The following is a 23,852-nucleotide window of genomic DNA, read 5'->3' on the forward strand; positions in this document are numbered from 1 at the left end:
GTATTAAGGAGGGCACGTATTAAGGAGGGCATGTACTGCATGGAGCACTGGGTGTTATACCAAAACAATGGATCGTGGATCACCACATCAAAAACTAATGATGTATTGTATGGTGACTAACATAACATAATAAAAAACAAAAAACAAACAAACAAAAAAACACCTTTCCTTTGTCCACACCCTCCCTGGCCATTTTTTTCGTCTTCGGTATACATTTTCCAACTTCTAACCATCCTTTCATTCTCTCATGTTTTGCTGGCCTACTGTGGGTTAGACAGCGGCTTAGGCTCTGAGAAGCAGATCTCAGTAACAGTAATCAAAACACACATGTCTTAAGCACTTATTCTATGTCTCTCAAACACTGTTCTAAATGCTTTACATTTTTTAACTCATTTAACTCCCACTACAACACTGCAGGGTAAGCAAAATTATCATTCCTTCTTTAGAAATGAAGAAACCGACATAAAGCCACACAGTGAGTTGTGGGGCGTGGGTTATAACCCCAGCAGTCTGGCTCCAGAGCCCACCCACTTAACCACTCTGCTACATTCACTGAAAAGCCTGCATGCAGTGGCCATATTTTTGTGGCTTCCATTACAGTGCAGTCCCAGAAGTTTCAGGAAAATTGTGTGACATGGGAGTGTCTGCAGATTTTAGAGCCCTGAATTTCAGATGTTTTCCAATGAGAAGCCATGGGCTTTACCAATATCTTAGCTAATTACTAATTACTGCCTAGTTACTTGGCTCTCTGGGAGGAGGGTACCAAATCCATCAGACAGTTGTACAACTTTCCACTTGGCTTTGACTCTGTGGGTGGTAATCACAAAGGCACAATCAGCAATTTACACAAAGTCACAGATCATTCAAGCAAAATATGTCTAACTTTCAAACTTTATGTGATAAACAGTAGAAAATTCTAAACATTTAGCTCATCAATCCTGCCATCTTGAGACATAACCTGCATTACCAGAGTCATCTTTCTGTAACTACCTAAATTACTCATTATATCTCAATTAATCAGAGAAAGAAACTTGCAAATAGAATTTTCAACTAGAAACTTCTAAAGAGAATTTTACTTGAAGCAAAATAAGGAAGAAATAGGAAAGATCCAAATCCCAACAGTGAGACAAGTCAAGCTGGTAACAAAGCTGAATCAGCAACATGCTTTAAGAGCCCCAACCAAATTAACCCCATGAGCATAGCATTTATACCCGCCGTAACCATGATCCCAAATCCAAAAGCAATTAAAGAAGAAATTAATACACTGGATTACATGAAAACAAAATACAATAAGCAAAGTGGTCAATTCTAACATTGGGTATACATTGTGGACTACCCCCACCAAACTCCACTAAATCTCCCCCATGGAAGGATGCCAGTGGTTCCTAACTGCCAAATCAAGTCTTTCTTCAATCTCCTTTCTCCTTGACCACTCTGCAGACCAGCCCACTTATCTGGATTCCCTCCTCCCTTGGCTTCCATGATCCTTCTTCCTCTTTCCCTATTACAGGTGCCCTCTTTCTCGGTATTATTCTCTAGCTCTTCTTCCCAGCCCCTAAAGTGGCCATCCCTCAAAGTTCAGGCTTAGACCTTCTGCTCATTTCTTTCTAAATTCCTTCCTACCTATCCTGAAGTCTGCTCTGATCTCTCTCCTGAACTGTAGTCCTATGAGCCTAACTGCTGAAAGACATTTTTACATGAATATCCTGGTATTAATTCAAATTCCCATCTTAAAACTAACTTCTCAAACTTCACTCTTCTTTCATTATGCCCTCACATACATCACACATCACACACACACACACACACACCCCAAGACTGCTGGAACCCCTCCTTACACTACTTCAACATCCTGTCCATGCCTCAAGTGTAGCCCAGATTACCCTAGATTATAATCTCTGATTTGTGGGTATGTTTGCTTCCCTCTCCAAGTAGACTGCAAATTCCTTAAGCGGCAGGAAATGTATCTTAATCACCTGTGTATCCCCAGGGAATATTGCAGGTGCTCAATAAAATCTGTTAAGAGAAATTAATAAATATAGATGATCTGTTCCGGCCAAACTGGTCCATTAAGAGTCTCCACCTGTTTGGCATTTTCATAGTCCCCACTCCCCAGAAGTGTCCTCTCTCTGATGCTGCACCCATGGAAAAATCTTATCAATCCTTTACAAGACTCAGCTTAAACTCCACTGGCACCATGAAATCTCATCAGATGACCCTATTCCAATAAGACTCCTTGCTCATCAGTCTTACAACGACAGTTCAGCGTCATGAAAACAGGATCTTTGAAGCTACATAGGTCTGGTTCAAAACCAGTCTCTAGCATATGCTACTCTGGGCAAATTCCTAAAGCTTTCTAAAGCTTAATTTTTTTTCAGCTATAAAATGAGGTAAATGATACCTATCATAGAGAATTTGGGGAGGATTAAAGAAGAGTAAACCATCTCGAACACAGGAGATGTTCAGGAAATGTTAACTCCTTTTCTCCACCCCACCTCCCTTTCACTTCATTTACCATTCACATGGTGTTTAGGTTGATAATGTATGTTTTGTCTCCTCAATTAGATTGTAAGGATTAGCAAAATCCTTAAGGGTAAGAGCTGAATCTCACTCATCTCTCTGTCTTCCTAATACCTATCAATGTTCCTTACAGAGACAAAATAAAAATCAACAGCAACAAAATTACAGTTACAGTGGATTATGGCAATCAAGTATAAATGGTGCCAAGGCTAGAACTGACAGTCATAAATTTTCACCCAATTTAGCCGTAGAATTGTTACATGGCACCTCTGTAATTTCACTCCTGCCAAGGGCAGATTTCAACAAATGACGGTACAAATTAAAACAGATCATTTTCTAGAGTATGCAGGTTAGTAAGTAATCTTCAATAATAACCTTAAAGGTGATTTAAATTAAATATTACAGTCGGTATTAAAAGAGTCTCTATACATGTATTTGTCCCCATGTACTTTCATGCAACTGTTTTCTTTCACATACTCTTTAATATGATTGTAACAGATTTATTCATACCACTTGTTAAATAACTGAAAATAGATTGAAATTTTGTATTTCCCTACCAAGGTTAAAAAAAAAAAAAAGTAAAAGCTAATACTCAAGCAAAACTGGTAAGATCAAGATCCAAAATTTGTGATAATTGCAGGTAAAATCTATCAAAATCTCTCTTTAATTAAAATGGTTTCTTTCTGAATTGCTTTCATTAATATCAAGGCTTCAACATCCTTTCTGAACTCACTGGAATGCTTTTTTTTCTATCCTGATTCTTCCTCTACCACATGCTATCTTCGACAGGCATCAATTCCCATGGTTGGGTTTCATTATTTCTTTTAACTACTGCCCCACTTGCATGTGCTAACAAGTTGGAAGAGCTGCAGTGTGCTGGGTAGTAACCTCTAACAATCGGCTCTTCATTAACACTCCCAACCACATTCCCTTTCCCTGAAGAAACTATTTCTACAGTTTTCATAGACTGTGCAACTATAAATCTAATACAAAAAAGCAATTAGTAAGAGAAGAGCATGTGCCAAATACTACACGATTTCAGTATTTTCTTGCTTCCAAGTACTTTTTGTTTTGTTTTGTTTTTTGCCCTATGGAGAAGCTTATGGTAAGAAACAGAGGCATTCAATTCCATCAGATCAAATCCACCAGAGTAGAGTATATAGACACTTTGGTAGAGGAGGAAAGAGCCAAAAGCCAGGCATCAAAAGGCCAAGTTTCTAATCTCAGTTCAACCACCTATTTTATATTATTAAGCAAAACCATAACCTCTCACAGCTTCAACAACCTCTTTTATATACTAGAGAATAATCACCATCCCTATTTCAACAGCTTGTTTCAGAGATTATAAAATCACAGGATCACAAATGGCACTGTGTAATTATAAAATGTGTATATGATATACATGAACATATTTTTGAATAATAGCAATGTCAGAGCCTATGGGTAGATAAAAAATAATTTTATATCATGTATTAAAGTCCTAATTAAATACTTCACTAGACAAACTGTTACACCAAATTCTACATACGGTGCATCCAAGGAAATTTTTTTTTTTTTTTGAGAAACAGAATCTAGCTTGGATATATATGTTCACAGTCCAGATCATAATTGTTGGAGCAAGTATCATTCTCCAATCTGATGGGCATTGAGGAGGGCACTTGATGTAATGAGCACTAGGTGTTATCTGCAACTGATAAATCACTAAACTCGACCCCTGAAACTAACACACTAATTTAAATTTTTAAAAATCTGGATTTACATTCTTGCAAGCAAATTTTTAATCACAATCATAACATACCTAAACTCTCCCTTCTGGGATCAATCAAACTTAGAGTAAAGAAAGTACTGGAGGTTAGTTTTTCATGCTAAGAATTTCTGCATTATGGTCTTCAAATAAGCCTTCACTATGATGAATTTAAAAGTTAAAAAAAATCCGGAATAACTTCATGATTTTAGATTTTTTTTTAAGGTTAAAAAGAATAGCACCATTAAATTAGCAGATTCCTAAATCATTACTCACTTCCAACTCCCTAAGCAAAGTATCAATATACTTCCATTCTCCAAATAAATTAAAAGATTCCCTATAAATATATACACACACATTTCCTAATTGTGTTTTTATGGCTTTAACTTTTTATATGTGGCAACTTTTGAACTTTTGAAATTGTTTAGCATATGTTTTTTTCTTTTCTTTTTGGTTGCTTGCAATTTTCTACAAGATCTCCATTAGAGCATGATTCTGGCAGACTTTATGTTAATTGCTGTTCCAATTCATGAAAACTGTTTAAAACATGAATTTGAAAAAAAAAATCTTATTTCAACTATAATTCTGTAGCTAAAATTCTTTTTCTAAACTTTGCAAACATTCTGTGCAATCTAGATTAGTGCTGAGAAAAAAACTGGATTTAAGTTGCTCAATGTTCTTCAAAAGGTGAAAAAGCATAATGAAACATAAGCTCATCTGAACAACACCCATTTTCAATTTCAACATAGTAAAACTCCTGTTTGTTCTTAGGGCAAATTCAAAACCATACATATTGGAATTGGTTATTACTTAAGATAATGTATGCAATCATAAGTAAAGATGCTAAATTGGCAAAAAGAAAACCATGCAAGTAAGCAAACCCTAACAACATGTGGGACACACCCTCTCAGTATATAAAGGCTTGTCACTGTCCTTGGTAGCAAGCATTCCCTGGGCTAAACAGCATCACCATGTCTGTTCGATACAGCTCAAGCAAGCAATACTCTTCCTCCCGCAGTGGGGGAGGAGGAGGTGGAGGAGGAGGATCATCCCACAAAATTTCGAGCAGCAAAGGCTCCATTGGTGGAGGATTTAGCTCAGGGGGGTTCAGCGGTGGCTCTTTTAGTCGTGGGAGCTCTGGTGGAGGCTGCTTTGGGGGCTCATCAGGTGGCTATGGAGGATTAGGAGGAGGTTTTGGTGGAGGTAACTTTGGTGGAGGTAACTTTGGTGGAGGTAACTTTGGTGGAGGCTGTGGAAGCAGCAGCTTTGGTGGGGGCTATGGAGGAGGCAGCTTTGGAGGTGGCAGCTTTGGAGGTGGCAGCTTTGGTGGGGGCAGTTTTGGTGGGGGCGGCTTCGGTGGAGGCAGCTTTGGAGGCTATGGGGGTGGATTTGGAGGAGATGGTGGACTTCTCTCCGGAAATGAAAAAGTAACCATGCAGAATCTGAATGACCGCCTGGCTTCCTACTTGGACAAAGTTCGGGCTCTGGAAGAATCAAACTACGAGCTAGAAGGCAAAATCAAGGAGTGGTATGAAAAGTATGGCAACTCAAGCCAGAGAGAGCGCCATGACTACAGCAAATACTACCAAATCATCGAAGATCTTAAAAATCAGGTAAGGTTCATATTAAAAATCCAACTTTAAGCCTATTTTTTATCCATGTAATTCAAACAGATGAATCTAAATTAACCACAATGTAGCTATTCACTGTCTTTGCCTATGTTACTTTCTTGCTTCCAAAAACAATCCAGTCTTATCAAAGGTGAATATTTGTGATGAGATGGTCATTGAAATCTTCAGCACATGTGTTGCATATCTTACAGGATGGCGGATTACTGAGAATTTTTTAGGTTTTAGTGAGTATATGAGTCCATAGCTAAAATACTAGATCATTTACAAATTCAGGAATTAAAAGAATTATTAAGTGAATCAAAACAAAATATTATTCAGATTGATAACAAAAAAAATATTCATTACCAATGACAAGTAACATGAATTCTCCAGGATGGAAATGGGATAGTTTGCCCCTAGAGAATTTGTGAATTGTACCTACTGTGAGCCAGCCCAGAGTGTATTCCTTTAGAATATGTATTTAAAACAAGTTAAACCGAAAGGTATGAGTCAGTCAAAAGTTGGCTGAAATACATGGAAATCACCCAGGATAAAAGTAGGGGAACACACATGCAGGAACACAGCTTATAATTGCAGTTAGTTTTCAGAAAAGGACAATACAGAAATAGCAAAGTATAGAAACTTCAAGAGAACGAATGACTCAAATTTAAGTATCTGGGTAATCCTGCAATATTTTATATTTTGTAAGATTTTGTAAGAGAACATAAAAATGCAGGTCATCTATGCCACCATAAAAGCCATATCTGTATCTGATTTCTTTGCCTCTCCCTCCAGATCCTCCGTCTAACAACTGACAATGCCAATATCCTGCTTCAGATCGACAATGCCAGGCTGGCAGCTGATGACTTCAGATTAAAGTAAGCTAAGTGAACGTGGCACAACACTGTTGTAACAGATACATGAGTTGCTTTTTTGTGTTTTTTTTTTCAACTTCAAAGTCTTTAATAGTTACCTGTTAGGAGCAATGTAAGGTAAGGGTTATAATCTGCATGAGTTGCTTTTAACAATGACTTTGGACGTCCACAACAGCATTTACATTTTCTTGAGTTCATGCAAAGTTAAACGGTACTGGAATCGTCAGAAAATGTTTCAATCTCAATATTACCTTTTGGGCAATATTAAAAGAAAAAAATGCATTTTAAAGTAACTGCTAAGCTTCTTTGCATTAAACCACTAATATCCCTATGTGAATTGGTATACAATGAATGTTGCCATGATATGAACTCAACTCTATATTTGCTTCTTAAACAGTCTCAGCCCAAGTATACCTCCCATATGTAAGTTATATCCAGTATTTGTACTATGCGTTTTTCAGGTATGAGAACGAGGTAGCCCTGCGCCAAAGCGTGGATGCCGACATCAACGGCCTGCGCAGGGTGCTGGACGAGCTGACCCTGTCCAAGACCGACCTGGAGATGCAGATCGAGAGCCTGACTGAAGAGCTGGCCTACCTGAAGAAGAACCATGAAGAGGTGATGCAAAAAGTTATACCTCCCCCAGTCAAGAAAAGGCTTCATTGTGGTCATGGTGTAGTCATTAAATTTTTCTGTTCCTCAAACAGGAAATGAAAGACCTTCAAAATGTGTCCACTGGTGATGTAAACGTAGAAATGAATGCTGCCCCAGGTATTGATCTGACTGAACTTCTGAATAACATGAGAAACCAATATGAACAACTTGCTGAACAAAATCGCAAAGATGCTGAAGCCTGGTTCAATGAAAAGGTAATTCATCTTCCTTCATAATGAGGCCAGTGGACATTTGGTTATCATTTCAGATTTTTCTCATCTTTTCCCCTGTTTTTAATACTCTAGAGCAAGGAACTGACTACAGAAATCAATAGTAACATTGAACAAATGTCCAGCTACAAATCTGAGATTACTGAATTGAGACGAACAGTTCAAGCTCTGGAAATCGAACTACAGTCCCAACTAGCCCTGGTATGTTAATAATTATCTCTCTTGAAATAACTTCTATGCAACTCAAGAGAAAAGAGCGGGTAAGAAAGTAGAAATAAAATTGGAGCTCTTTGTTAACAGGAGAGAAGTCTTAGCGGCCGTGCTCTAAACATGCTTAAGTTAAAATGTTGCCGTTGAACATAAAACACAAATTCTATTCATTTTCTTTATTCTTCTATTTGATGTCTTATTAAATGGTTAAATAATCTTCACTGTATTTAATTAAACAGTGAGGTCGCTAAGTCACCATCTATGCTCTCCTCTTTCTCAGAAACAATCCCTGGAATCCTCGTTGGCAGAAACAGAAGGTCGCTACTGTATGCAGCTCTCACAGATTCAGGGCCAGATCTCCTCTCTGGAGGAACAACTCCAACAGATTCGAGCTGAAACCGAGTGCCAGAATGCTGAGTACCAACAACTCCTGGACATTAAGATCCGACTGGAGAATGAAATTCAAACCTACCGCAGCCTGCTAGAAGGAGAAGGAAGGTGAATCATTAACATGTTTAAATTATCCCAATTGGTTTTATTGAATGTTCTAAATCGCCAGGTTTTTCCAAGACCCAAAGAAGTGCCAGAGGATGGGAGAAAGGGAGGAGAAGGGAGAAAGCAAGAAAAGGGCGTATGCAGCCACAGCTTCCACCCCCCATGGATATGATTCTTAGGGTCGTGTGCAACATAAAACTGTTTTTAAGTAATGGATTTTAGAATCCATACTTGACAGGGTTTTGGGTTTTTCTTCCCTCTCGAAACACGTTTTGCTTATTTTTAAAGTAACAATAACGTGGAAAGCGACCCACCCTTTTTCAAAAAGTTAGAGGTAACCGAACGGGACCCTTCCTCCTGGTAGTTCTGGCGGCCACGGCGGCCACGGCGGTCACGGCGGCCACGGCGGCGGCCAGACCCCCGGCAGCGGCGGCCACGGCGGCGGCCAGACCCCAGGCGGCGGCGGCCACGGCGGCGGCCAGACCCCCGGCAGCGGCGGCCACGGCGGCGGCCAGACCCCCGGCGGCGGCGGCAAGGGCTCCGGCGGCGGCTACGGTGGCGGAATCGCCAGTGGAAGTTACAAATCCTCGTCCTCTGGGTCGGTTGGAGAATTCTCTTCTAAGGCACCAAGGTCAGCAGAAACTAGCTGGGGTAATCAGAATTCGTTTTAACTTTCGGTGATGGTTTTGTTGCTTTTTTACGCTCTAGAGCTTTTTAAAAAATTAAAATCTCGAAGAAGATTCCCACTTGCATTTTTTAGCAAACTGTACTCTTGACATCCATCTTGAAGGAAAAATGTCATAGTCCAAGATGCTGTTGCTTAAACATTGTTCGGAATCTTTTTTTAAGAACGTAAAAAATGAACTTTCTTTTTTTTAATGTAGTTTTTTTTTTTTTAGAAATTTTGATTAATTAGTAAGGACCCCACAAATCGCTTAGTCTAAATTCCTTTTTTTTCATGATTCACATACAGATACTAATAAACCCAGAGTAATCAAGACAATTATTGAAGAGGTGGCATCTGATGGTAGAGTCCTTTCATCTGTGGTTGAATCGGAAACCAGGAAACACTATTAAGCCGCATCAAGAGGAAAGAGTCTCCCTTTACACAGATCATTATGTACAGATGCATGAAAAACAAAATCACCAAAACACTTCAGTCTTAGTGGTCTATGGAAATAGGTTCACTCCTTGAAAATAAGGTGTCTAAAAGGTGTTTTGTGGTTTCTGTATTTCTTCTTTTCACTTTACCAGAAAGTTTTCTTTAATGAAAAAAAAACTTTTCTATTCTCATTCACTAATGAATTTCAATAAACTTTCTTACTGATGCAAGCTATCCAATTTGGTCAGAATTGTCTTTATTTAAATTAACTGATATTTTGAACCTTAAAGATTGATGAGCTATAGCCTTTGAAATTTGATTTATCCAGAAATTCTGAAGACAGAACTATTATCATTATGATTTCTCTATTAAATGTTTTAATCTTGTGGGTATGTTGGATCAATGTCAGTAATCTCACAGAGTGGAAAGTCTCTGAGACAGTCTTACTGTTTCTTAAAGATACACAATATATGGAAAACTCCCAGTGCTCTGGCTTTGAATTATTTCAATCCTGAAAATTCTAAAATATCTCAGAACCCCAAAGGCAGTTATCAGAAGTTTCACATTTTCTGATTACTTGGCTTCTCACATTTACCTACCCTCATTTTCTTCCCATTCATTTCTGCCCAACTGCTGTATAGCTTAAGAGATATCATCCACCACTTACCAGGCCAGTAAAATCGTATCACCCCAACAAAATTATTTGGTGTATATCAGATGAGCAGGAGAAACACTGTCAAGACATGATGATGCTAGTTTTACCAAAGGGACAACTAAGGTCCCTGCCTTCGCCAAACTCTGTCTAGTGATAAGGGCTGAAGACCTGGTACTTGTCAACCCAATCACATCCTTCAGCCACTAAGAACCCAACTGACACTACTTAGTACTCTGCTAGTATATGGAGTAGATGGATTTATTAAAGGCTGGATTTATTTGTTGCCCCTAAGATTACCTTGTGTTCCCTGGTAAATTCCTAGATTACCCATGTCTACCAAATAGCAGCCTTCCTCTGTATCCTTACTGATTTGAGCTTGTTTCCCCCAAGACCTGAGCCTTGGTCCCCAGGTCATTTACTTGGGACTCCCGCTGGGTAAACCCTACCCTCTACTCCAGACTGATGACCAGAGCCATATTTCAAAATGAATGTACTTCCGTATAGTCAAGGCTCCATGACCTGTCTAGCACCAAATATTACCGTAGTTTAGAAACTGTCCACTGTAGTTGGCATGTCTTTTTATGTGGATACCAGCCTCCCTTCTTGGGAGCCAGTCTCCTAAGCTTCACTGTTGGAAGTCCCAACATGCCACACTGCAAAACCCTAAAACAGAGATGTTGCTGGGTAAAGCCTCTGAGCTGCCACTGTGTATATACTGACTGCTGTTCAGAAACACTACCTTTTCAAAATACCTAACAAAGTTAGCCAAGTCCTAGGATTTAGAGTAGCATTAATAATCTGAGATATGGCCATTCTCCTTATTCTGAAGAAATAAGTAGTTACATATTCAATGACAAATATAAATATGTTACTGTGAGATAGTTGTGTTTGTTATTAAACTTTGTCTTTTTTCACCCATTCCCACCACCACCACCTGCCTAGCCCCCCACCCCAAGCCAGGATCTCAGCTGGTCACAGTTTTTCATCTGGTTGGGTGGTAACCCAAACCTTCATTTCTGAAAGGTCTAAATCATGGTAGTCCTGCTTCTTACCTGTTCTGTCTTCCAATACCTTCTTAAACAATTATTTATATTACATTTTCTCTGATAAAGAACTACTTTTTGGGCACCTGGGTGGCTTAGTTGGTTAAGCAACTGCCTTTGGCTCAGGTCATGATCCCGGAGTCCCGGGATCAAGTCCTACAACAGGCTCCCTGCTCAGCAGGGAGTCTGCTTCTCCCTCTGACCCTTTCCCTCTCATGCTCTCTCTCACTCTCTCAAATAAATAAATAAAATCTTTAAAAAAAAAAAAAGAAGAAGAACTACTATATGAATGTAAACTTATTGCAGTAATCATTTCTCTGTGTAGGTAAGTCATTATACACCTTAGTGCGATATGTCAATTATATCTCAATAGAACTGAAAAAAATTTTAAATAGAACTTTCTGAACTGGACTCAAACTATAGTTTAATGAAGACAGTCTGTCTAAACAAGTTTTTTTTTTTTAAAGATTTTATTTATTTATTTGAGACAGAGAGAATGAGAGACAGAGAGCACATGAGAGGGGGGAGGGTCAGAGGGAGAAGCAGGCTCCCCACCGAGCAGGGAGCCTGATGCGGGACTCGATCCCGGGACTCCAGGATCATGACCTGAGCCAAAGGCAGTCGCTTAACCAACTGAGCCACTCAGGCGCCCTGTCTAAACAAGTTTAATTTTAACAAGGACATTGGTATTTATAGTTTAAAAAAATTACTGTTATAACTATACAGATCACTATTCTTACAACATGGATTTATCATGTAGCTGCTTAAAAAATCCTGTACACATTCTTACAAATTCTAAAGTTGTTACAGAGTCCTGCTGTTTAAGCAGGACAGTGTCCAGTGAGACTAGCAGAGCCAATTCTGGCACTCATGTGGAATCCTACTAAACAGCAAAATCTTGTCTCGCCAGAAGGATTTGCATCATGCTGCTTAAAGCTTTGCACAATGAGTCTGATGTCTGTGATGGCTCAATTTTGCTAGGGCATGGCGAAGTAACTTAGTTACGGTCAGGTTTATAAGGGAAATAGCTTGAGTAAGGTTAACTAAATAAGGTCCACCTAGTATCCCATCTACATTGCATCTGGAGAGTGAGAATTAGGGAAAGAGGTCATTTCTGGCTTTAAGCATCCATTTCAAAATCAACGGTCCCTGTTCTTCATATCCTGGCACTGGCATTTACAAATCATGTAACGTTTGGACAAGTTACTTCAACCCTTCTGAGTCTCAGTTTTCTTATCTATACAATAGGGACAACAGCTACTTAGAGATTATTGTGGGGATAAAATGAGTTAATACCGGGCGCCTGGGTGGCTCAGTTGGTTAAGCGACTGCCTTCGGCTCAGGTCATGATCCTGGAGTCCCGGGATCGAGTCCCACGTCGGGCTCCCTGCTTGGCAGGGAGTCTGCTTCTCCCTCTGACCCTCCTCCCTCTCATGCTCTCTGTCTCTCATTCTCTCTCTTGCAAATAAATAAAATCTTAAAAAAAAAAAATGAGTTAATACCTATAAAACCCTTAAAAAATGCCCACCATGGAGTAGACACTGAAGAAACAGTATGCTATTTTCCACAGTGAAGAAAACCATCAACAAAATGAAAAGGCAACCTACCAAATGGAGAAGATATTTGCAAATGATATATCTAATGGGAGCTAATGTCCAAAATATATAAAGAACTTACACAACTCAAAACACACAAAAAATCCAACTAAAAGTGAGAGAAGACATGAATAGACCGTTCTCCAAAGACATATGAGAAGATGCTTGACATCACTAATTATCAAGGAAATACAAATCAAAACCGTAGTGAGATAGCATTTTACACCTGTCAGAATGGCTAAAATGAAAAAGAGAAATAATCAGTGTTGGCAAGGGTGTGGGGAAAAAGAACCCTTGTGCACCATTTGCAGGAATGTAAATTGGTACAATCACTGTGGAAAACAGTATGGAGTTTCCTCAAAAAATAAAAAATAGGAAAACCATATGATCCCGTAATTCCACTACTGGAATATTACTTGGCCATAAAAAAGGATGAGCTACCTTGCCATTTGCAACAACATTGATGGACCTAGAGGGTATTATGCTAAGTGAATAAGTCAGACAGAAATACAAATACCATATGGTTTCACTTATATGTGGAATCTAAAAAACAAAAAGCAGAAACACACCCATAAATACAGAGAACAAATTGATGGTTGCCAGAGGGGAGGGCAGTGGGGAGATGGGTATACTGAGTGAAGGGGAATAGGAGATACAGGCTTCCCATTTATGGAATGAATAAGTCACAGGGATGAAAGGTACAGCATAGGGAATATAGTCAATGCTATTATAATGGCATGGCATGGTGTCAGATGGTAGCTACACTTATGAGCACAGCCTAAGTATTAAGTTGTCAAATGGCTACGTTGTATACTTGAAACTAACATAATATTGAGTGCCAACTATATTTCAATTAAAAAACAAAAAATAGGGGCGCCTGGGTGGCTCAGATGGTTAAGCGTCTGCCTTCGGCTCAGGTCATGATCCCGGGGTCCTGGGATCGAGCCCCGCGTCGGGCTCCCTGCTCGGCGGGAAGACTGCTTCTCCCTCTGCCTCTGCCTGCCGCTCCCCCTGCTTGTGCTCTCTGTCTCTCTGTCAAATAAATAAATAAAATCTTTAAAAAAAAAATACTATATATTTTGAAAAATATTTTCAAAATATTATCAAAAAAACTGAAAAAGACAGTCCTGAAATTTGGTAATTGCTATAAATTTTTAATTCTGTTCCTTCAATGTATCTGCTTTTATTCTGCCTTTATAATGTGTGCTTCTGGTATGTATTAAATAAATCCAAATAAATGAGGGTTTTATAAAGAAAAAAAAACCCAACAGTATTCTGTTCATCCTCAGAGAAATATGTTTATTGACTAAATAATCCAGTTTCTCCAAAGATGGACATGAGCATCACAATAGGTTGTCAGAGTAGGTGATCATTAACATGGTCTGCCACGGGGTAGAGATCAAGGTCAGGTTGCTGTCCTGGGGCTGCAAAACAAAATTCCAGACAGCAGGAATAGTGGTGAGAGTGTGTCACAAAGGATTAGGACGAATGTAGTCCTATGAACCTGAGGTTCAATAAAACAGAGCCAGAGGTGGAGGTAAGTGGGAAGGACCAGATAATTGTCCCAAAGGTTTGAGAGAGTTGACCATCCCTAAAAGCTACAGCTGTGGTCACCCTCATCATGAAGCAAATGACCCATGCTGCATCTTTGAGTGACAAAGAGAAACAAGTTATCACAACAAAAATAAATCCAGTCTGGAAACCAGGTATGAAGGAGATATATATATATATATATATATATATATATATATATTTTTTTTTTTTTAAGGATACTTTTTGAACCAGATTGTCCCACAGAAATTCTGGCCAAAGGAGGAAGGACTCTGAGTTGTCACATTGCTTTTCAGTGTCTCTAAATAAAAATAAAACATCATCTCACACCCCAACACTGAATAAAAGATCTTTGCAGCCTAGTACCAGTTAGAAAGGGAATTATTGTGAGTTAGTACAAATATTAGACATTACCTAGGGGAAGAATTTGAGTAGTGCTCTGAAAATAGGTTTGTCCTTCAGGATTTTAGCAAAGAAAAAAAATCTCATACTTAAGCTTCTAATTTCCTACTCTGAGTAAGTTACCTCAGGAGAAAGGCTTAAAAAGCATGAATAAATAGGTTCACAGGCTAGCTGAGCCATGACAAAGCTAATGACCTTTTTGGAAGAAGAACTCTCATTCAAGTTTTGATCTATAGAGCCTCTGGAAGGTTTTCTAAAGTAAGAAATTTGAAGAGAAGACTAGAAAACAAAATGGTACCAAATGCATCTCAGTAGATTGAAAACAGTTGTAAAGATTAAAGCAAGGGGTATGCTAATAAGCACATAAAAAGATGCTCAACATCACTAATCATTAGGGAAATGCAAATCAAAACTACTGTGAGATACCACCTCACACCCATTAGGAAAGCTACCATTAATAATATAATAATAATAATAATAATAAAAGAAAACAGCAAGTTATGGAAAGGTTGTGGAGAAACTGGAATCTCTGTGCTCTCTTGGTGGAAATAAATAGTACAGATGCTGCAGAAACCAGTATGATGATTCCTCAGAAAATTAAAAACAAAAGTTCCATATGATCCAGAAGTTTCACTTCTGATACTAAGGTCTCGAAGCGATATTTGTATGTGCCATGTTCACAGCAGCATTTTCCACAGTAAAAACTTGAAGGCATTTGTTTTCTTCCCCTCTGTATGCCCCGCTACTAAAACAGTGCCCTGTGCATAGTAAGTGCTCATTAAATACTTCTTGAATGAACAAAAAATGAATGAATGACACCTGATAGGCAGCATAACTGTAGTCAAAAGTTTCATTTTGCTACTAACTAGAAATTCTGAAAAGAATTTTGTAAGAAATATGTTTTTCATTAAAGAGAGATTTTGGCATCATTGAAGTTGCTTTTCTATCTGACTTTAAGATAACTGTATTTAACAAAAGGACCGCCACACTGAATCCCAAGGCCCATTCTGGTCTGACTCACCCTGCTTCATGCTGTGTGTCCCTGAACAGTGCTTGTCCTCCGTTTTCTCATCCTTAAATCAGAAGAAGGAAATCTTTCTTCCAAATTCCCAGATTCTTTGTAAGCTTCAAACGAGATAATGTACAAGAAATCCCTTTGGAAGCTGTAAAGCACCATATAAATGTAACGAAATCTTGTCTTTATACTCATTGTGCTCTGGAACGTTGAGAAGATAAATGTTGAGGTTGCTTCTTACTAGGGGCTTAGTAATTTCCAGCTGCGGGCTTGCAGAACCCAGGCTGAAGTGGCGATTCAGCCCCAAGCAACATCCATTTGCAGGCGAGTCCTGCCCCCTGGTGGAAACAGAAGGGCAGGGACAATGGCAGTGAACAGTGTGGGATCACCAGGGGCGATGCTAACCAGGGAAACAAGTTACTTCAATTTAAGTTTTTTTAAAAAACACCTTCTTTCCCTTTTTTTGTCACAAAATGTCCTTTGGAAAATTTTTTTACATAGGCAGGATGCATACACATTACACCAATAACTTGTCTAATTACTATTTACAGTTAATCAGGCACTGACAATTTACAATTCTTCAGATATTTTAATATTCTAATTCCTATTTCAATTTCAATAATTCAATAACTTAAGAGAATAATTTCACAATTAATATAACATGTTAAGACTACTAAGGGCAATATATAAAATAGGTATTTGTATGGGCATGGATCATTTAGAGAAATTATTTGTATCTAAAATACACTCATGGTGACAGAATCTCTAGGCTATCTAGAACATATGCCAAGTCTTCACCCGGCATGTTCCTGCTGACTCTGTACAAATCATTTAACATTTGTGGGTCTCGGTGGCCTCATCTGACAAAGAGGCTGAAGTAGGTAATGTCTAAGGCCCTTTGCTGCTCTAAAAAAAAAATCCTACAACTTTGCCCAGAAAATGCATTTAAAGACCGTGCGGATGACAGCCACAGAGCCAGCTAGCCAGGCTTCAGAAGGCTTGTGCCAGCCCAGTTCCAGGAGACACCTGACTGATCTGGAGGCAAAAACAATTTTATACCTGTCTTCTCCACAGAACCAGGAACCACTCAAGCCCAACCAAATCCCTCCTATCTCTCTTTTTCCTGTCCTCTCCACCTTCACCCTCACCTTCCTGGCCACTGCCTCACAAGGAGGCTCCTCAGGTCACTTCCAGCTCACCTCTCCTGCCCTCTCAGCTGGGACCCCCCCACCCTCACCCCGCTCCCTTCCACACACATACCCAGTCATTCCAAACTCTTTGACACAGAAGGCTAAACTGATCCAGCTTCTGCCTGATCCTGACCATACATTTCTTAAAGACTGGACCCATATCTTTTTCATCTTTGCATTTATTTACCATCATGTCTTCATTTTTGCATTTAGCTTTGAACACCAGACATAGTGGCCATATATGTTCAATAAAGGAATCAGTTAATACTTACTGTTATTGTTCAAGGTAATACATAGATGTCACAATCATGGTAAGACCAGAGAAATTACCAGGATCATATTTTTTTAAATAACACAATTTTTTTTTCCCTGGCAGGATAAAATATGTGTTTCTTTAGTAAATGGTTCTTTATATACCTCTCTGGTAATTAAGACCCTACTGTAGCTAGCTGATGGTACCCTATCACAATCTTACTTAACCTTTAAAATTTATAATATCTGGTGCCAGATAATGATGGTATGTTCTAGGGTCTAGATGAAAGTAAAGGATTACTCACCCAAAATTAGAAGTTAAACTAATTAACTTAATATAGAATGAACCCGGTTATATTTAAGATAACAAATATCCTGAAGCAACAGCCAGAGATGTTAGACATCAATTTACAAAAAAAAATCACCTAATTATACATAATTTCATGCTAATCGGAATGATGCCATTTTTCTTCTGGCATGCATAACTCAAATAGAAACACCCCAATGATTGTGTATAAAAGCCCAAAGAAACCATCAGCCCATGATATTCTGTTCTCCTTTGAAGTTACAGCTATCTTGTTACAGACAAGGTGAACGTTGCTCATTCTATCATGTCTCTCCGATTTTCTAGTGGGTCCAGGCATATTTGGTTATGGTCTGGAACTGGATCTGTCAGACCATCCAGTGGAGGCTCGGGCTTTGCAGGCAGCAATGCATGTGGCAGCTCTGTTGCTGGAAGCAGATTTTCCTGTGCCTTGGGAGGGGGCCTGGGCAGTCTTCCTGGGGGGAGCCATGCTGGTGGTGTCCTTGGAAGCGCTGCTTGTTCTGGCTTTGCTGGAAGTGAAGGGGGACTTCTGTCTGGGAACGAGAAGGTGACCATGCAGAATCTTAATGACCGCTTGGCATCCTACCTGGATAATGTGCGAGCTCTGGAGGAAGCAAATGCTGAACTAGAGAGGAAAATCAAGGGTTGGTATGATAAATATGGACCAGGATCTTGCCGTGGACTTGATCATGATTATAGCAGATACCACCTAATCATCGAGGATCTTAAGAATAAGGTGAGAAATCACAAATCTGAAGATACTCAAAGTATTTAAAACTAAGATTGACCTAGCAAAAGACACAGAACATGAACAGGAAATGCTTCGTAACTATTATCTGTCATTTATGTTCATATTTATTTATTATTTATTTTCATAAATCATTCTTTCTATTAGTCAAAAATAGGCACTTTGATGCATGAACTTCAAGTAGCTTAAATGTTACTGGTTTTGAAATATATTCGTCGATAAGAAAATGTTGCATTCTAAAAGTTAAGTGAGTAGACGAGAAGAAATAACCACATTTGTAATTTTTAAAAATTAACATTTTAAATATTTTGGTTGTCACTTAAGGAAATAAAATTTTTATGCAAAAGTGAATCGTGTCACATTTTTTATTTCCCCACAATAAATTATGAGAGTGGGCTTATTTGTTGTGTCCTCCCTTTTGGTTTCTTCTAGATTATCTCTTCTACTACTGCTAACGCTAATGTAATTCTGCACATTGACAATGCCAGACTGGCTGCTGATGATTTCCGGCTAAAGTAAGTGATAGAAAACAATCACTCTCTAGAAAAAGTTTCCTGTCTATTTTAATATGCTAAATAAAATTTCAATTTCATCCCAAGTAGAATAAACTATAAAAGATTAAAGGAAGTAATGCATGTTATAATACGACAATACCCTATGACACAAGGCATGTTCTTACAATCAGCTACGCTCACAATTTATAAATATTTATTACATTCTTGGGACAAAATATCACTGTATTTCTATGCCTGCCTGGAATAGTGCCAAGCACAAAGTAATAGCTCATAAATATGCATCAGGTAAGGAAAAATAGTCACTAAGATAAAATTCTAAAATGGGGGGGTACCTGGGTGGCTCAGTCAGTTAAGCATCTGCCTTCGGCTCAGGCCATGATCCCGGGGTCCTGGGATCGAGCCCCAGATCCAGGCTCCCTGCTCAGCTGGGAGCCCACTTCTCCCTCTCTTCCTAGCTTGTTCTCTCTGTCACTATCTCTGTCTCTCTCAATCTCTCTAATAAATAAAATCTTTAAAAAAAAAATCTGAAATGGCATATTTTTAATTAACTGGGATCCTTTATCAGAATTTGTGTTACACTAAATAACTGCCAATTTCCTTGCACAGAACTGGGTAAAAGGAGTGGAGGAAGGCGTTCACTGCATACTTTTATAACATTCTGAGTCCCATTTCAATTTCCGATGTGCTGCTTAAAGCGACTGAGGTTTTATTTTTCTGCCTCTTGAGGTTGTCTAACTGGTGCTGAAATTCATTTAATGCCCGCCAAGGTTTGAAAATGAGCTCGCCCTGCACCAAAACACGGAAGCTGACATCAACGGGCTGCGGCGAGTCCTGGATGAACTAACACTCTGCAGAACCGACCAGGAGCTGCAGTATGAATCCCTGAGCGAAGAGATGAGGTACCTCAAGAAGAACCATGAAGAGGTAGGAGAAGCTGTACTTCTAGTCAAATCGTGATTCTGTACATTTTAAATACTTCGGGGGGGACTTTAAATTTTAACAGTATTTTGTGCTCATTATAATAATTTAAACAATGCCAAGGCATACAGAGAAAGAATTTTCTTTCTCCTGCTCTCTGCCCTTCTAATCTCATCCCCCAAGGCTATAAATATTAACCATTTGATCTGTACCCTTCCATTTTTTAGGCGGATAGAACAGCCTATCCTTTTAAAATGGTGCATTGTTTTTGCATTGATACACCCGTCTTTGTCTGCACTAGATTATTTCTTTCATTCATAAAAGCCTATCCTGAGGTCCACCTTCTCCTAAAGACCTCTCTGACTTGGAAAACATATGTTTTCTCCACTTAATGAGCCTGGCTTTGCTTGAATGATGAACCCTGCACAATAATAAACCCATTACCTGACACGTTATACCAGCCCGCTTCAAACTCCCGAGGGGGAGAAAAAAATGCCTATCCCCCAAATAGTCTCCAAAACGATGGATGAAAAATTTTCGGAAAACACCCTAAGACAGGTTAGAAAAGCCTAAAACACCAGCTCTACTTGCCCCCAAGGAGAGAATTATGGGGGACGGAAAGGCCAGGAAACATGAAAAGAGAAAGAGGGCAGAGAGCTGGAAAGGCAGGAACGAGGCAGAGCGATTTTGTGCACTGACCATAACCTGCCCCTCGAGTCCCGCTCACGTTTCCCTGCAGGAAATGAAGGCGCTGCAGTGCGCGGCTGGAGGGAACGTGAACGTGGAGATGAACGCAGCGCCCGGGGTGGACCTCACGGTCCTGCTGAACCACATGCGGGCCGAGTACGAGGCCCTGGCCCAGCAGAACCGCAGGGACGCGGAGGCCAGGTTCAACGAGAAGGTGAGGCCGCCCACCCAGCCCCCGCCTCCGCCTGCCCGCCCGGTGGGTGCAGGGCCGCTCACCCCTCTGCACCCCACCTTGCAGAGCGCCACCCTGCAGCAGCAGATCTCCGACCACGCGGGCGCGGCCACCTCGGCCAGGAACGAGCTGACCGACATGAAGCGCACCTTGCAGACCCTGGAGATCGAGCTGCAGTCCCTCCTGGCAATGGTAGGCGAGAGAGCGCGGGTCAGCCTGCATTTTGTGACTCTCACGGAAACCCTCCTCTTCTTCCCTGTTAGAGCTTTACCTCCAAAAAGAGAGCTGGGAAAACAGAAGACACTGAGACACTCAGACAGACAGACAAAGCATTTCTTCCTCCCTGAGGTCACTGAGGATTTCCTTCCTGGCCTCTGCTCAGTGTCCCTTTCATGAAAATAGCTCACGTTTCACACAGTCCCTTCCTCAGGCCGCAGAGCAAGCAGCAGGAGTATTACCCCGCCTGAAAATTAAGTGTCACGCCAATGTCAGGTGGCCACACAGGCAGACCTAGCATCATCAGCATCTCCTAGTACTGATGAAGGCCAATTAAAGCCACTTGGTGCTTGTCATCAGGCAGAGGAAAAGAGGGTACATATGTGAATCGCTATGAGCCCTGTCAGCCCCTTCATCCCCACCCACCTCACAGAGCTGGGCATTCAGCCAGCTTGGCACCTATTGCCAATTATTTCAGAGGTTACCATGGAGATAATCCAGGACTAAAAATGGCTTCCCTTCTGGTGTATGAGCTGGCAGCACCCAAAAAGCTTGATTTTGAGAATTACCACATACCTGTGGTAACAAGGGTTCCCATCCTCATCAGGGGTTTCATGCTTCCTGAGGACTGGAAGTTGTAACCCAAAGAAAAGAGCCATTATTATACAAATGAGTGCAGTGAGCAGAGAAGGTAAGGATGACTCAAAACTACAGGAAGACCATTTTGATTTAGCCACCCTAGAAAGGTACAGTGCTCTCTTACCATTATAAGGTTTAGATTAGAGACTTGTTTTGACCACTGACTAACCCCCAACTTAACCAGGGTGCCCCTCTCGTCCTGACCCTGGTCACCACTGCTGGCTGGTAACCCAACCCTCCCGCTGCCACTCTGGGCTCCTGGAGCCCTGCTCTCTGCCCCGTTCCCTTCTTCCCTGCGACTAGGACCCTGAGGACCTGTTCTGGCTGCTATATCCCTGAGCACAAATCTGCCCTCGCGTTTCTGAGCTACGTTGAAGCAAATGAACTCCCGAGTTCCCAGATCAAAATGGAAGCATTTTCACGTAGGAGATGATGTTAGAAAGTAGTTAATTCTGTGCAACCGGGAGTACCATGGTTTGGGCTCCAGAGATAATCCACACAACATAACTGAATTCTAGAATAACGGTGGTATAGAACCTAACTACCGTGCTTGAGAGTCTTTTGTCACGGATGGATTCTAAGCAGGATCTTCTGTAGTTTAGTGCACAAATCACATGTAAGTTGGGACTGGTCTAAATATGTAAACTTCTCCTAAGCTTCCTGTAGTATGCAAACTTGCAAGTTCATCCTGTCCTCCTTCCGTATCTACAAGCTAACCTTTACAGGGAACAGCTGTAGAGATAGGGATGCTGTGCCCTCTGATTAAGAGGAGTATTAGCAACCTGAAAAAGGGATGCCAGGGGCACCTGGGTGGCTCAGTCGGTTAAGCATCCGACTCTTAATTTTGGCGCAGGTCATGATCTCAGGGTTGTGAGATCGAGCCCCTCATCAGGCTCCGCGCTGGGTGGGGAGCTGGCTTGAGATTCTCTCTCTCCCTCTCCCCTTACCACCCCCCTTCCTCTCAAAAAAAAAAAAAGGGAATAAAATGAATACCGTATGAGAATACATCAGGGAAATTAAAGTTTTGAACAGCTGAGCACACACCTCACTGATGTCTTGCCACTTGGTGCCTCCTCCTCCCCCATTACCATGCTGTTCACCTTCCACTCCTTTGCCCTGGAGAGCCCAGCACCACCCATGTAATGCACCAGTTGGCCAATTTATTAAGTCAGTGGTTCTTAGCCCCATCAAACCCCATGTCCGCCTGTTATGATGAATATTTTATAACTCCCTCTTTATCCTAGAATGAAGTCAATAGAGGATATATTTAGCAATACAAAAAAATTTTAAAAACCACTATAATGCCATAACTGCAATAAAAAGGAAAACTAAAAGTATTTTTAAATAAAATCTATTTAATATGTAAACACTTGGGCCCAACGACCCCCAGGACATGTAATGAGAGAGACAGAGGCTTACCCTTCCCTTGATAAGTAAATTTTTATGTTAAACAAGGTAAGATCAGGAGTGGCTCCACACAAGAAGGACAGGAAAATGAAAGAGTACGAATGGGGCTGGACCCTCAGATAATAACTAATATCAGAAGAAGTAATAACCACCCAGAAGTACTTACCTATGATAAGGGGAGAGGAAAATTACTTTAATTGAAGTAGACATCCCATGATGAGACAGATGACAGGTTGTGCAAGAGGAAATGAGGAGGTATAATATTCATAAGAGTAGTGGGGAAATAACGACCTGGAGCATACTGTGAAATGTATCTGTTGTGTTGAAAGCCCACCCCTGGTAAGGCATTCATTCTATCTCTAGTGCTTCATGAAAAGGCCTCTGAATAACAACAAGCAAAGCCCGGACAGATCAGAAAAACAAAAAGCAGCGTGCAAGGCCTTGGAGCAGTGGTGGGGTAGGTCTCTGGAGACAGGAGCAGAATGAGATTGAAAAACAAAAACGAACCCAAAAATAAGTATGTAATTTCAATCTATAAAATTTCCAATATGATTTCTTACTGCGCTGTCCCCCAAAAAGAGTTTTAATGTGTAGGTTGACCATGATAGGAAAGATTACCTAAATATCATGAAAGTCCGTTGGAACAGTCAAAAGTCTCCTGGGCAAGGGTCATTTATGCCACATCAGGTCCTCCAGCGTGCCGGGCCCCCACCGGGGAAACACCTGTGACTTCCCCTTCCTCTGCACCTCCCCTGTTGTTGTGACGAGCCCCATAGATCTCCAAAACTCACCTAGGAAGCCATGCTGCCGTTTGCTGAGAAGCTCTGGTCTGCATAGTCCTCAAAGTGGCTTCATCCTTGCTGTGACATCCCCTGTCCTCAGAAACACTCCCTGGAGTGCTCCCTGACCGAGACCGAAGGCAACTACTGTGCACAGCTCGCCCAGATCCAGGCTCAGATCGGGGCCCTGGAGGAGCAGCTGCACCAGGTCAGAACCGAGACGGAGGGCCAGAAGCTGGAGTA

General features: G+C 40.6%; 2 protein-coding genes across 2 annotated transcripts in view; both read left to right on the forward strand.

Annotated features, from left to right (window-relative positions):
• The first annotated feature begins 5,220 nt into the window (after positions 1–5,220).
• On the forward strand, positions 5,221–9,578 carry KRT10 (keratin 10). Its single transcript, XM_081804155.1, has 8 exons — positions 5,221–5,877; positions 6,670–6,752; positions 7,211–7,367; positions 7,457–7,618; positions 7,709–7,834; positions 8,124–8,341; positions 8,703–8,989; positions 9,312–9,578. Exons 1-8 carry the CDS (start codon positions 5,236–5,238, stop codon positions 9,413–9,415), a joined length of 1,779 nt encoding a protein of 592 aa, XP_081660281.1. The 5' UTR covers positions 5,221–5,235; the 3' UTR covers positions 9,416–9,578.
• Positions 9,579–17,492: 7,914 nt separating this feature from the next.
• LOC102745289 (keratin, type I cytoskeletal 28) overlaps positions 17,493–23,852 on the forward strand; it is a 9,160-nt gene continuing 2,800 nt past the window's right edge. Inside the window, exons 1-6 of the mRNA XM_081805016.1 lie at positions 17,493–18,204; positions 18,649–18,731; positions 19,499–19,655; positions 20,389–20,550; positions 20,635–20,760; positions 23,713–23,850. Coding sequence (XP_081661142.1) covers positions 17,755–18,204; positions 18,649–18,731; positions 19,499–19,655; positions 20,389–20,550; positions 20,635–20,760; positions 23,713–23,850 — 1,116 coding nt within the window. The 5' untranslated portion in view covers positions 17,493–17,754. The remainder of the gene's footprint in view (positions 18,205–18,648; positions 18,732–19,498; positions 19,656–20,388; positions 20,551–20,634; positions 20,761–23,712; positions 23,851–23,852) is intronic.

This window comes from Leptonychotes weddellii, chromosome 15 (genome assembly GCF_054177405.1).
Source record: "Leptonychotes weddellii isolate Sample4059 chromosome 15, ASM5417740v2, whole genome shotgun sequence".
NCBI classification, from domain to species: Eukaryota; Metazoa; Chordata; class Mammalia; order Carnivora; family Phocidae; genus Leptonychotes; species Leptonychotes weddellii.